General features: G+C 39.2%; 2 protein-coding genes across 2 annotated transcripts in view; both read right to left on the bottom strand.

Annotated features, from left to right (window-relative positions):
• LOC114043713 (DNA-3-methyladenine glycosylase-like) overlaps positions 1 to 9,007 on the bottom strand; it is a 66,032-nt gene extending 57,025 nt beyond the window's left edge. Inside the window, exon 1 of the mRNA XM_027862818.1 lies at positions 8,929 to 9,007. Coding sequence (XP_027718619.1) covers positions 8,929 to 8,967 — 39 coding nt within the window. The 5' untranslated portion in view covers positions 8,968 to 9,007. The remainder of the gene's footprint in view (positions 1 to 8,928) is intronic.
• LOC114043714 (NTF2-related export protein 2) lies at positions 2,881 to 9,015 on the bottom strand. Its single transcript, XM_027862820.1, has 2 exons — positions 8,929 to 9,015; positions 2,881 to 4,529 (listed from the first exon to the last, which is right to left on the bottom strand). Exon 2 carries the CDS (start codon positions 4,350 to 4,352, stop codon positions 3,921 to 3,923), a length of 432 nt encoding a protein of 143 aa, XP_027718621.1. The 5' UTR covers positions 4,353 to 4,529; positions 8,929 to 9,015; the 3' UTR covers positions 2,881 to 3,920.
• Positions 9,016 to 14,106: the final 5,091 nt, after the last annotated feature.

Below are 14,106 nucleotides of genomic sequence, written 5' to 3' on the forward strand. Positions count from 1 at the left end.
CCCTGTAAAATAGTGTTACTATAAACTCTTTGCGTCCTGCTTTGTTTACATTAAACAGAGGATATTCAGTAAATTTTTTCTATTGAACTTTGTATAAATTGCTGACTCAACAGTGTTACCACGGTTTGGCAGTCACGGGACTATACAGTGAAGAAACTATCCCAAGCAGTGATCAGAGTATACTTTACAAAAAAGATTATAATAAAGTTCAACTTTGTGCTAACCAATGCATGCAGGACTAAGAGGGATATTCTAAAAATAAATTAATTTAATTAAAAAAACAAACAAAAAAAAACAAAACACCTTCACTTGACCCTGATAGCCTTTTGAGCTATTACCCTTTCTTACCCTTTCAATGCCAAACTCTTCTTCCTGCTTTCAGCCTAGCACTGTACAATGTAGCTTTTAATACAATGACTCAAGTGAAAATACTCTAAGGTCACCAATGATCTCTTAATAACTCTAGATCTATGATACCCACAATATCCATCACCGCCTCTGCACTTTCTTATTTCCATTGAGGGCATCATCCAGGTTCAGAGCCCTAAAGTCATCCTTGACTTTTCCCTTCTCCCCATCCCCCAAGTCTGGTCAAATTTAATCTCTATTATTTCTCGTATCCTTGCCCTTGTCTTCACTCACACAGCATTCACACCTTACTGTTTTAGCATACGTGGTCTTCTATGTTTCTCAGCTCTTCCCCTTTCAAACTATCATCCAAAGAACTATCAAAATAATCTGCCTAAGGCATGGTTTTGATACTATGTTGATCCTCTATTCAAAAATCTTCAGTGGTTCCCGATTGCTTTTAGAGTAAGCACTAACTCCCCTAGTTCCAACCAACAGTAACACTCATCCACTCTCGCACTCATTTCATATTATTCTCCTTCATGTGTCCTAAATTCAGGAAAAAATGAACTACTCGCTTCCCCACAAGCTTCTCATTTTGTCTCCAATCTCTGTCATCCCTGAAATACACTCTCTCCTTGGCTTCCTTCAAGATACAACTCAGACATCCCCTCATCTGAGAGGGGATCCTAAAGGACAATTTTCCTGCCCCCCTCAGTTCTTAGCATTTTCAATTTACTTTCTGTGTATGTGTGCATGTATATGCATACATATGCATAAATATACATTTCTGCGTATGTTATTTTCCCCCAAAATGAGATAACATTTGTAGTGTTTATCATAGTACCTGGCACATAGCAGGCATTTAATAAATGATTGTTCCCTTCCCCCAGTAGAAAGTAAAGCTCCTTAAGGGCAAGGACAGTATTTTGTCTTTGTATCACCAGCAACTAGCAAAGTTCTTTGCACATAGTAAGTATGTAACCAATGTTTGCTGAGCTAAGAAGGTCGGCTACCAGGTGATGCTTTTTATTTATACTGCTTCAGCTCAGAAAGACAACTCAACATATAGAGGGTTTACATTCCATGTGAGTAAAGGAAATACCTATATTGATAGAATCACAGATACTTAAGTTCTAACCAAGTGGCTAAAATACAAAGGTACAAAAGAGTCAAGAAGAACAACATTTTCTACTTTAATCAACAGCAATAATATGGTACAGCAGAGAGTGTGCTAGATTTGAAATCTGAAAGTGGAGTTGGACCAGCTCTGACACTTTGTAAAACTAAGTGACAACAGGCAATTCTCTGTCTCTTAAGTATCAGTTTCCTCATTTGTAAAATGGGGACAGGAATGCTTGTGCTACCTACCTTACGGGATTGATATAAGCAAAAGAGCTTGACAAACCTGAAAATGCCACATAAATGCGAGACCTAACGGGGATGGCTTCATGGACAAGGCAGCCTTGGAAAGATAGGTGGATAAGAATAATAATTATTATAAATTGGAACACAAGTTCTGACAAGGAAGATTCCCTTTTGCTAAGCCTTGTTATATATTCTTAGACTGGGGACTTAGGAACTTAGGTCTTAGATTGGTGATTACAAGTGTGGAGATCGAACATACTATTAGACTTGGTTGATCTGCTGGCTGGTTCTGCTAACTGCATTTTCTTCTTTCTTTTCTTTTCCCTTTGTTACAAGGGATGGCTTGCTGGATAGGAAAGGGGAGATATAACTGGAAATGAAGGTGATGTAAAGACAGAAGACAATCAAAATTTTAATGTAGACTTTTTAATGAATACAATGACAACAATGTAAACAGAATTAAAAAAAAAAACTGACACTATGTAATTACAACAGCCAAGAAGACATGAAAACGTTAACTTCCCTCCCTTCTTCGCAGATGTAGCGAACTATGGGAGTGGGATATTGCATATACCATCAGACTCAGCTGACATGCTAGTTTTGCTGAAATGATTTTGTCCTCCTCTTTTTTATTCTTTATTATAGGGAATGGCTCTCTAGCTGAGGAAGGAAAAAGGAGAGGTTGAGAAATGAAGGTCTTATAAAAAACAAAAGATAGCAATAAAAACTTAATGAAAAAGTACATTTTCTTTTCTTGTCGTCAAGACTATATTGGGAAATTTTATACATCTGACTACCACCATAAAACCTCACATTTCCACAGCACTTTGCTACTTCCTTTACAATATCCTTATGAGACAGGAAGTATTATTATGCTTATTTTATAGGTGGCAAACTAAGGCTCAAAGAAGAGACCCAATTTGCCTCTGGTCACTTATTCACATTAATAAACAGCATAGCTAGGTAACAAACTCAGATTTTGTGGCTCTGAATACAGTGCTCTATTATACTATTCAAATTCATTTATTTAAATTACATAGTCATGAAATAATTTAATTTTTTAATAACTCATTTAAAAATATGAACCAACAACTATGGTGAGGTAGGTACTACTATGATCCGCATTTTATAGTTGAAGAAACTGAGGCAGAGGTTAAGTGACTTGCTCAGAGTCACACAGCTAGCATGTGTCTAAGGTAAGATTTGACCTTAGGCCCAGTACTCTATCCACTACACCATCTGAGGCATCATGATGTAATAACACAAAAAGCTCTCTGACTCTTGACAGCTGTGCGATCTCAGTCAAATTTTCTCCTCTGAAAAATGGGAATAATAATTAATACTATTTACTTAAAGAGTTGAGTAGATTAAATGAGATAATTGATAATTGTTAATGAGATAATTGATAACACTTTTAAATCTTAAACCCACATATAAGTGAAAGTTAATATTAATCCCTCTTAAAAGACATGTTGTACACAGTAACAGCAATATTGTTCAAAGAATAACTGTGAAGGACTAAGTTGTTCTGAGTATTACAAATATGCAAATCAACAACAAAGGAAGGAAGATGCTGTCCACCTCCAGAGCAAGAACTGATAAACAGAAATATGCATAGTATGGTTTTATACACACACATGTATCGGTGTCAAACGGTGGCCTTCTCTAACAAAACAACAATGTGAACATTTCTTCACACAGACCTTTCCAGAACATCAGACTAGGGATGAAAACCTAACAAGTAAAAATAAGTAGTGTTTTTATTGTTCTGATTTAGGTAGTCCCTAAGTTGAGACTACTCTCAGTATTTACTGAAAGGCTGCAAGTATTTTTCTACTAACCATATATACTACAGAGAACATCTCCCAGGGCATTACAACGGAGCTAATGAGAGTGCCCATGGTTCACAACGGGACAAAGAATTCCAGTTTTTGATCAATCAGGTTCACAGCAGTTCTCTTTATATAGTCGTCTTTGAACAAAGTAGCAAACTCAGAACTTCCGTATCAAGAATATTTAAAAGGCATCTAACATACAAATAACATCCCACAGCTCTTAATGGCAACTGCAAAAGTTGCTGCTAGGGATCTATATTTTTAAAGACACATCAACTTTGGCACACGTTTCACAGTTCTACAATGAACTGAACAACAAGAGAAAAACGAAGACATTCCAAATATTTTAGAGTTGGTTTTTTGCCAAGACTAAGCAGCTCCATCCTGGAAGCGGAAGCAATCACTTGCAATCTTCCATACTGAGTTGTTGGGTGTGGCTTGTGCTGTCAACAGGAAGTTCTGGTTGAAATAGCGCTGTTTATTTCCATCAAACTTCACAGTCCCGCAGGTCACCACGAGGATAGTGGTTTGGCTCTGAGTAGCTTGCTCATGAACAGGCTGGCAATCCAACACGCTGACATGGAACTCACTGGAAGGCAACATCTCAAAAAACTCATTCAGGGCATCCTGTCCAGAAATAGCATTTCCATTCCAAATCAAAGTGGCGCTGTTCAGGTATAATCTAGTCAGCACCCTTCTCCTTTTATCAATGGTGTCATAGTAAATATTGACAAATTCTTCAGCAGCTCTACAAGCCTGGTCCACGTGAGTCTTAAAATCCACAGATGATGCCATTGCCATTTCCACTTCCCAGTGAACAGTTTCCAGTAAGGTCCAGAACGACCTACCTCCAGGCACGGGAGCAATCAGGTGGTTCAAAAAGTGCAGGAGTTTCAAAGAGGCCTAATTCCTATTACACTACTTTAAATTTAGGTAGACAAGGGGAAGCAGGGAGATGGAAAAGATGGAAATCCCCATCTGCAACATTAAAAAAAAATACATTCATTTCTGTCCCTTCTTCCCACTCCTTTGCAAACCTACCAAATTCGTAAGTTGCATTTAAAATGAGGAGTACAAGTCCTACAATTAAAGCCAGATACAATTACCAAGGTTCACAATTTAAACAATAGATTTTTCAGGCTACATTATCTCAACCTGACACAACTTAAGATGGAGAGCCATAAGGACAGTACCTAGGCATTTTCACATTAAAGACAATTATCAGGGAAAAAAATTCCTGAGGGGTAAGGGGCTACATGATCAGAGCCTTCTGGCTCTGACATGACTCTTCTTTTAGTTTTCACATTCTATAACAGTAAGAGCTGACAAATATAGCACTTAAAGATTTACAGTGTTTTTTACATATATTATCTCACTTGATCCTTACAACCCAGCATGGTAGGTACTCTTACTACCTCCATTTAACAAATTAGGAAACTGAGGTCAAAAGAAGTTGAGTAACTTAAGAGTCATGTAGTTAGTAAACACCTGAGACAGAGTTTGATTCCAAGTCTTTATAACTCCAAGTCCAGCACTCTGAAAGAACACTGAATTTAGAGTTATACAGTATTTTGTAGGTTTTGTTTTAACCATATATTATCTCACTTGAGTCTCACAACCCTGTGAGGTAGATGCTGTTATTCCTCCCATTTTACAAATGAGGAAACTGAGTTTGTGTGAATTACTTAAGAGTCATGCAGCTAATAAGCTAAACACCTGAGGCAGAATTTGAATCCAGGTCTTTCTGACTCCCAGGCTCAGCAATCCCAGGTGACTAGATCCTTGGAGAAGTACCAAATCAGTTAACATATGTAAAATACTTTGCAAACTTGAAAGTGCAGTGTAAATGCTAGCTAATATAAGTCATTTCCTAAGCCCCAGTTTCCTTACTGGAAAAATAAAAAAAACCTGCATTGCCAATCACATGGATTATTGGAAAAATCAAATAAAGTAATATGTAAGGTTTGTTGTATCCATGTGGTACTATACAGTGAGCTGCAATTCTAACCACTTAATATAAGGAAATGAGCATGAATTAAAAGGATGTAGCTTTGGGCTCTTTGACCACAAGGGTTCCCCCAGGAATAAGAAAGTTTCTCAACATATACCTGAGAGCTAAGCAGTGGCTCTTATACCACTGATGATGCTCTGGTAAATAGACTAACAGGTTGCCCACCAATGACACAAACATTCTAATCACTTGCCTAGAATGACAAGAAAATGGAAAGTAAGTTCATTTATCCCATCCAAAAGTATTTATTCACAATCCTCAGAAACAAAGCTTCAGAGCACTAAGCTAGGTCTTATATCAGATGGATTAAGACTCAATCTCCAAGAATCTCCAAGTCTCCAAGAATCTCCAAGTCTCCAAGAATCCCCAAAGAGGTGAAGTCATAAAACACTAAAATGCCAACACTGAAAGGATCTTATAATACAGATCATAACGATAACAACTCAATTTACTTCATGTTTGCAAAGCACTTATCTCACAACCACCATGAGAGTGCAATTTTCTTTTTACAAAAAAGAAAATTGAAGTTCAGAGAGGTGAACTGAATGCCCATTTCAGAGTGTCAGAGTCTTCATCTGAACTTAAAAGCAGGAAGGGATCTTAGAACACAGATTGTTGCAACACAGAATTTAATTCAATTCAAGCATAAAGTTCCAATTACGAACAAGGCACTATGCTAGGTCCTGGAGATACAAAGACAGAAATAAAATAATCTCTGCTGTCACAGAGCTTACATTAATAAAATATAAGAGCTGTAAGAAGCCTTAGAAGAAAAAAATGTTAGAACAAAAAATCAAATATCAAAGCTAGTCTCTATCTTAGAGATTACTTAGGTCAATCCTTTCATTTTTACAAACCTAGACTCAGAGAGATTAAATCATTTGCCTGAGGTCACACATCCAACAAAAGGAAAAACCAGGACTAGAACCCAGGACTTGCAAGCTAACCTGCTTTCCAATACAACAAAATGCCTACTCAAAGTCTCTACCATACTCTCGACATCATCCCCTTTCACCTTTCCCACTATAGTCGTGTTCATAAAATAGAAAGTTATAAAAAGATGTCAAATTCAACTCAGTATTAATAACCTTTGGACAGACTAGACTTCAGGTGTCCCAGTGGCACCAGTGAAGTTCAGCGCACTCCCACAGGAAGCTGTGCAAGCTAGAGGTAAGTGTGCTGAGTGGATAAGCAGACCAAATAATCTCCAGGGACAGTCTTTCAAATATAGGCCAGGCCAACAGCTATGAACATGCAAATTTCACTAACGGAGTTGCTCAAATCATAGACTAACAAAAAGACAGAAGGTGGCTGCTCTTAGCCCACAATCGAATGGAAGCAGGATAAAATACCTTACAGAGATTATATACCGTCTATCTTATCTGCAACCTCAAATGTAAGCAGGAAATACTATAGGAGTGTAAAAAGTATCACACTTTTTGGTTCATATCCCAGTTCCACAACTTAATAGTGTCACCCTGGCCTAGTCACTTTCCTACAGTGGTTCTCAGTTTCCCAATATGTAAAATGGGGATAAAAACAACTGAAATGCCTACCTTATATATTTGTTCAAATAAAAGTGAATAATGCATGCAAAATATTTTGTAAACATAAGGCACTAAGGAAATATTTGCTATAATTACTTTTTTTCTAGTGAAACTAGATCTCTAGGCTTCTTACCCTTCTCCAGATTCCTCTCGGAAGACAGAAGTTAAGGCCAGTGACACCAGAAACCACAATTTTTTTCCACAAATAGGAAATGCCGTGGCCTCAAACACCAAGACAAGTAGGCCTTTACCCCCAAAACAGGCTTAGCAACATTTCTGAAATTGTCAGGAGCTGAACTATAATCAAATCCATCTATAGTCAAGTTTATTAAGCCAGAGGCTGTGCAGAGACCTGAGTTCTGGACCTAATCAGTTCCCTAGGTCACAATACACAAATTACATTCCCTCTTTGGTCCTCCTTTTTCCCACCTGTCAAATACCCATCCCAGTTCAAATACAGGCAGCTCTTTTCCCCAATATCTGGTTTGTATAAAACACAAGTGAAGCCTATAACTGGCATTATTTTTAAGTGCATATCTATGTGAATTTTTCCTTTCAAAGATATCTTTTTTTTTAATCTCATTTTAGGAATATAGACTCATTAAGAGGAGTCTTATTATTACCTAGCCATTACGGTAATGTGTGTACTATCTACCTCACAGGGCTCCTGTGAAGAAAGCATTTGGTAAATTATAAAATGCTATTTATGTGTAAACTATAATAATAGTTTATTATTCAGTCAAATAAGGTATAATCTCTCCCTCAACTGCACCTATTATATGTTTATGTTATTTAAATCTATAGAATATTTATCTGTGTGAATATCTTATATCCCCATACTAGACTTTTCTCTTGTATGCATTATCCTTAATGCATGTTTGTTGTAATCATTCTTACGTTCAACCAATAAATTCATGAATAAATGAATGAATCTCTACTGGCCTAGGGGTCAGACAATGGTAATATCCTATAGATCGAAGATCATCTGAGATCAGTTGGTCTAATCTCCTCATTTTACAGAGAAGAAAACTGAGGTACAAAGAGGGGAAATACCTTGAGCAGTGCCCATTTGCCCAGCTCCAGTTCTGGGATCATGCCATGTCTCACTTAACAAAGGGCAAAGACCCAATTCTTGGGCTTTCTTGTGTGTAGGAAAGGGAACTTAAAAAAAAAAAGGTTAAAGATAATTTCTGGTCATCCTAAATCTGTACTTTGTTGCATTGATTGTACAAACCTTTATCTGGTTAGTTGTTTGCTAGGCACATTCTGCAAATATTTTGTGTTACCTGTGCAGTGAGGCTGAAAGTCAGAACATTCTCCTACTGACTAGCAAGTCACTTCTCTGGGCATCTTTCTTTCTCTATAAATATGTGTTGTATGAGGTATCGTCCTGTGACCATACTCCAAAGTTCTTTCACACTCTGAATTTTTGTGATTCTAAAGTTGACAAAAGAAACCGCTCTATCATCTACATAGGAAAAATAGGACCAAGAAGAGAAAACAAATAGCACCAATGAACCCAATCCCAAAGCTAGAAAAACAGTCAGGAGATGTGGGTTCTAATCCAGACTCTCTTACTTAATAACTGTTTAAACCTGACCAAGTCAAAATCCATCTTGGCCTGTTTTTCTTCATTTGCAGGATGTGTGTGGGACTAAATGATCCCTAAGATCTCTTCAAGGTTCAAATATATGATCTCTGTCCAAAGACATACAAGGTTAAGGCCAAGTCTAGAATCCAGGTCTCAATTTATGACCTCTAACGAGCTCTTGTGCATGTTTCATGAGTTTAGGCCAAGGCTTTTCCTAACCCCACTCACCTGAGCCATCCTGAAAGCTGGCATTCGCTTCCTAAACATGCAGGGGTGGGAAGATGGCAGAAGAGCAACCAGGTCTAGGCAAGTCAAGGGCACATGGTAATGCTGGAGAAGACAGTGCAGGCATCCAACTGTTGGCCAGCACCTGTAGGAAAAACAGACACTGGAGAACTTAGGATAGAGGCCAATAGGCTGTAGAGTCACAGGAGGAGTGGTTGTAGCCTGTCTTAATCTGTGAAAAACAGTAATAATTCACATTACTATACCACCCAAAAGGTGACAAAACATTTCATTATCACACCACCACTGTGGAATGGATTCAAGAATTATCACCTCCATTATCTAGAGCGGTGGTTCTTAATATGGAGTCCATGAACTTGTTTGCTGTTGGGTTTTTTTTTTTAAACATATATGATAACTGTCAACATAACTGGTTTCTTCATAATCTTGGTACTTTATTCTATGCATTTAAAAACATTGTTCTGAAAAGGGCTCCACAGACTTCACCACACTGCCAAAGGAGTCCAAGACAACACAAAAAGTTAAGATCACTTGACCTAGAGGGAGAAACTGAGTCTCAAAGTGAAGTGACTCGCCCATTGTTACACAGCTAAAAGAGCTAGGCTTAGAAATCCCGGGCTTTTTGACTCCAAGTCCGTGTGTAAACTGTAAAATACTGTCTGAATGAGTAAGAGAATTTCTTTGAAGAGGAAGCCACAGAAGAGATGAATTAGATTGTGGAGAGAAAGCCCGGGGGAGGGAGGGAAGAGTAGGGGAAATTTTTCAGTAGAAACGTAGGTGGGGGAGGGGAAGAAAGGGTGATATACAGAAGAAAAAAATTTGTTGAGGGAGGGGGTCTGATTCCCGGGGAGAAACTTTGGGTGGGGAAGAGGTCAGTGAGAAGAGAGACAAGGAAGATTTAAGAGAATAGGCCACTGAAGGTAGCTGGCCGGATAAGAAGAAATGAAACCTTGCCGGGAGCCTTGGCCAGTGTTGGGGGGTTGCGCGGGAAGGGGCAGCCATTCGAGCAGGGAAGGGAGGGGAACGGCGGGAACGCAGGGATAGAGGCCTTGGACTTCTGGAAGGGGAGGAGGCCTTGGAGGCACGAAAGAGAAGGGGAGGGAGGAAGCATGGCGAGAGGTGGGGAGGGGAGAGGCGATACTGGGGGGGGAGACAGGGAGAAGAAAGAAAGGGGAGGGGGTGACGGAAGGGGCTGAGGAATGAAGGGGCCGGTCCTAGACAGGAGGGGGGCGTCCTGGGAGGGGGAGGGAGAACCTTAGAGGCGGGCGTCTGCTCTCTAGGGGTTAGGCCTCTTACCCCGGAAGGAGGAGGAGAAGTGAGCGGATGTGTCCCCTCCAGGGAACTCGGAGCTCGAGCCAGAGAAGAAGCCGGAGCCGGATCTGGACCAGGACCCGAGCTCTAGACGCGAAGCCCCGCCCCCTCGGCTCACGTCCCACCAATCGCTGTGCGGCGTCGGATTCGGGCGTCCTCCGGGGGGGCGGAGTCACGTCCCCTAAGCCCTGCCCCCCGGAGGACTAGAGGCGGGGGAGGGGGGAAAGCTTACTTCCAGCTGGGGGAGGATACCGGAAGGATCCTTTGGATGCTCTCCCTTAACCCCCTGAGGTAAGGCAGTGCAGGGATGGTCACTCTGGGTTCATAAATGGAGGAAAGTAAGGCCCTCGAAAAATAAAGTGCCCAAGGTCACAGGGGAATTTGCGGCCTCGAGGCCATGTGTGGCCTTCTAGGTCCTTGAGTGCGGCCATTTGACTGAATCCAAACTTCACAGAGCAAACCCCCAATCAAAGGATTTGTTCTGTGAAGTTTGGATTCAGTCAGATGGCCGCACTTGAAGACCTAGAAGGCCGCAGGTTCCCCACTCCTGCTAGATAAGCTTCTGGAGGGCAGACTCACTACCCTTAAAATCTAGGTGTTTTCAAAGCAATAAGCCCTTTTTGAGGAAAATGATAATGATGACAAATAAAGACATACATATATATCTGTCTGTCTGTGTCTATATCTGTCCATACACACACACACACACACACACACACACACACACCTCTCTTGCTTTTCTGTCTTCCTGGTGGATTAGATACTAGCAACAGAATAAATGGAAGCTCCTTGAGGGCAGGGACTGATTTATTTTTTACTTTTCCTCCCACCAGGGCCTAGGACTGTGTGTACCTGATGTATACATAGCAAGTGATTGATACAGGTTTGTTGAATTGAATCAATTTGAATTAAATGCCCAAAAAGTCCAACACATCTTGGTATCAGTATCCACATTACAGGAGAACCCTGTATTGAGTATTTGAGCTGTCACTCATTATGTGACCTTGAGCACATCACTTAATATCCTTGGTCTTCCATGTTTTTCATCTGTGAAGTGAGGGCTCTGGACTAAGTGATTCTTGAGGTCTTTTTTTTTTTTAACCCTCTGACATTCTATGATTATTGTGGCCTGTGTGAAAGTTTCAAGTATATCTTTTGCTGAAGAGATGAATGTTTAACTATAACACAAATATCTTTAAAGTGACACCTGTTTTTTCCATATTTTATAGTAGCTATGAAACCAGGGATGTATTCTTGTGGAGGAAATTTCCTAATAGAGGCTTTTAACTGTACTTAAACATAGTCTCTTTCACAGAGCAGATGCACAATAAATATTTATTGACTGAATGTTGATGAAGGAAGGGGTTAAATATGTGGCTTCCCCAGTAGCATGCTGGAAGTGGTAGTATATCAGCAGTTCTAAGCCTGCTGGGAATGCTCTGCAAAACCCTGAGAATTTTGGAATTTGGGATTTCCCCACTTCTCTATGATCCTTAAAATATCTCTCTTGACCACTTAGCCTTTTACTCCATTTTCCTGGTTCTGTGCCATATTCCCTAACCCTTTTGATCTGAGTATTGGAATGATATACCACATCAAGTAATAGCTTACAATAAGCTAGGTAGTACAAATGTTATATACTATATTACAAATAAGAAAAATGAGGTTCAGAGAGATTAACTGATCTGCCCATATTCATAGTTAATAACTCTTGTTATGGGATTTGACCCCATTAGGTCAAATATTTATATACATATACACACTGTTGTATGTATGTGTGTATATATACACATACACACATACACACATATACAGTGTGTATATGTGTATGTATATATAGCTACGTATGGGCAGCTAGGTGGTGCAGTGGACAAAGTATTGGGCTTGGAATCAGGAAGACTTCTTCATGAGTACAAATTCAGGCTCAAATACTATAGTTGTGAGACCTTAGGCAAGTCACTTAACCCTGTTTGCCTCAGTTCCTTATCTATAAAGTGATCTGGAGAAGGAAATGGCAAACCACTCCAGTGTCTTTACCAAGAAAACCCCAAATGGGGTCATGAAGAGTCAGATACAACTGAAACAATTAAACAAAAAAATAGCCATGTAAAGCTATGTCTGTATGATCATGGTTGGACTGAACCAGTATACTAAAAATTAGAATACCAAAATTAATTTTTCAGATTTAGTGCTATATCAGTCAAATTGCCAAGAAGATACTTTACAGAGCTAGGCAAAATAATAACAATTTATTTGGAAGAATAAAATGTCCAGAATTTCAAGGAAACTATGAAAAAAAGAACAGGAGGAAATAAAACTTTCAGATCTCAAGTTAGACTATAAAGTAGTAATCATCAAAACTTGATAAAAAGTAGATCAGTGGTAGGGGCAGCTAGGTGGTGAAGTGGATAGAGCACTGGCCCTGGAGTCTAGAGGACTTGGTTCAAATCCAGCCTCAGACACTTGACACTTACTAGCTGTGTGACCCTGGGCAAGTCACTTAACCCCAATTGCAAAAAAAAGAAAGGTAGATCAGTGGAACAGATTAGATCAAGAAGAATAAGAAAGAATTTAAGTCAACCAAGTGTAAGATAAACTGAGAATATAAATTATTAGGGAAGAACTCCCTCTTTGACAATAATTTCTGGAAAGTTTGACAAATTATATTTAGTCTAACATGTATCATCATAATAACCTCAAATTGGTGATGCATTCTGAATATGAAAGGTCAGGACATAAAAAAATTAGAAGAGAATGAGATTAGCTACCTCTTATCAGATATGACTAGGGGAAGGGTTTTTTAAATAAAAAATTTATTAATATCTTTAGTTTTTATATCACCTTCATTTCCTAACATCCCTCCCTCCTCCACTTCCACAAAGAGCCATTAATAACAAAGAATAAAAAAAGGGGATGGGGGGGAACCTTTCAGTGAAACCAACCAACAGAACAATCAAGTCTGACAGTGTACAAAAGGTTTCATATCCACTGGCTCCCTATCTCTGTAAAAATTTCTCCCATAGATGTAGTTGTAAAATGTACCTAATCTGGTTGCCTTCTCCAAGAAGGTCAAAGACAGAACAGAATTGTCCCAAGTTTACCCAAATTTCATAGCAGCACTTTACTGGCAGCAAAAAAAGAGATTAAAAGAAAAACCCTGAAACAAAGTGAGTACCCATTAATTGGGGAATGGCTAAACAAATCATGGCCTATGAATGTAGGAATGAATGTTATTGTATTATTATGAATGTAGGTAAGAATATTACTGTGCCTTAAAAAATAATGAATAAGAAGTGCTTCCGTAGTGCTATATATGGATCAAAGGGTGTGTGGAGATGTTATACTACAAAGTGACCTTTGTGTTGTAATTCCAAATTGATTTCCAGAACAGTTGGATCAGTTCACAGCCCCAGCAACAATGCATTAATGTGCCTGTCTTCCCACAGCCCCTCCAACATTTACCATTTTCATCTTTTGCTTTCTTTACCAATCTAATAGGTGAGGAGAAACCTCCAAATTCATCACTTTTTCCATTACATCATAATGCCTGCCATCTAGTCCTCCATGATCAGGGCCTGCCTTAACTACCTTTTCAGACATCTCCCCCAGTTCTCCAGCCTCTTCCTCTGTGTATTGAAAGAGACCCAGGGCAATCCACAAAGGAAAGACCCAAGATCATGAATTTTGTAGATGTTTTTGTTTTTGTTTTTGCTACTGGTCTGTCAACAATCATTTATTAAGCACCTACTATACACCAGACACTGTCCTAAACACTGGGGATACAAAGAAAAGCAAAAAATTGTCCCTACTTTAAAGGAATTAGAAATCTAATTGAGGAGATAACATAAA

This window comes from Vombatus ursinus, unplaced genomic scaffold, assembly GCF_900497805.2.
Source record: "Vombatus ursinus unplaced genomic scaffold, bare-nosed wombat genome assembly UNPS02014770.1, whole genome shotgun sequence".
In the NCBI taxonomy this organism is placed as follows: domain Eukaryota; kingdom Metazoa; phylum Chordata; class Mammalia; order Diprotodontia; family Vombatidae; genus Vombatus; species Vombatus ursinus.

Excerpts from the sequence above, each read along its gene's own strand:
- LOC114043714 (XM_027862820.1), bottom strand. The coding sequence starts at position 4,352 with ATGGCAATGGCATCATCTGTGGATTTTAAGACTCACGTGGACCAGGCT.